The sequence below is a fragment of the Mastomys coucha genome, chromosome X (assembly GCF_008632895.1).
Source record: "Mastomys coucha isolate ucsf_1 chromosome X, UCSF_Mcou_1, whole genome shotgun sequence".
Classification (NCBI taxonomy): Eukaryota; Metazoa; Chordata; class Mammalia; order Rodentia; family Muridae; genus Mastomys; species Mastomys coucha.
In genome coordinates this window covers 45,987,245-45,987,953 of record NC_045030.1, presented here as the reverse complement: position 1 = coordinate 45,987,953, position 709 = coordinate 45,987,245, and the positions used below count along the sequence as shown (strand labels likewise).

Below are 709 nucleotides of genomic sequence, written 5' to 3'. Positions count from 1 at the left end.
TTATTCACATATATTCATATCCTGGGGCTTTTTATCCTTTTGGTTGGGGATAGAACTCAGGGCCTCACCCAGTGTATAAAAATGCCCTATCAGAGAGTTATATTCTCTATCCCCCTTTAAGAATAATGTCTTAGCTGGGTTTTGCTAAGTTACTTAGGTTAGCCTTACTCTCATTCTATGCAAGATCTGGGCAAATCTTGAACTTGTAATCTTTCAGCACCAGTCTCCTAAATAGCTGTAATCAAGCCCCACAACACCAGGTCCAGGACTACTGATGATCTAAAATCCAATGGACAAACTCTGTGAAGTGCATTGCATTCATTTTGAGGGGGGGTGTCCATAATTAAAACTAAAAATTTAAATAAATGAAAACCTAACACCAAAATAGGTCTTTGTTGTATGCTTTATAAAATCACACATAATGACATCATCTTGGGAGTAAGTGAGCTTGATAAGGCATTTTGTGAGAAAAGACAGATTCAGGAGGCTGTATAGAGCATTAATGTTGCTTTCTTCTAAATGAACAGCCCTCTGTGAGCCTGGCTTTTTCCTCCTGTGAACTGGCACAACACTGTTGAGCAACACACACAAAGAACCACTGTCTGAATATGGCTGAAAACTGTAGAAATCTTGTAGTAACTTGGACATTTCACATCCATGAAATAAGAACTTGGGCTCTGAACCAGCTGTTTCTTCTTATATTTTTTTC

The 709-nt window shown here is 38.4% G+C and overlaps 1 protein-coding gene across 1 annotated transcript in view; it reads right to left on the bottom strand.

Moving 5' to 3' along the window:
• Positions 1 to 515: 515 nt before the first annotated feature.
• Positions 516 to 709, bottom strand: part of LOC116092233 (40S ribosomal protein S27-like) — a 2,163-nt gene continuing 1,969 nt past the window's right edge. The window contains exon 2 of the mRNA XM_031373578.1: positions 516 to 708. Within this exon, the coding sequence (XP_031229438.1) occupies positions 516 to 708 (193 nt within the window). The remainder of the gene's footprint in view (position 709) is intronic.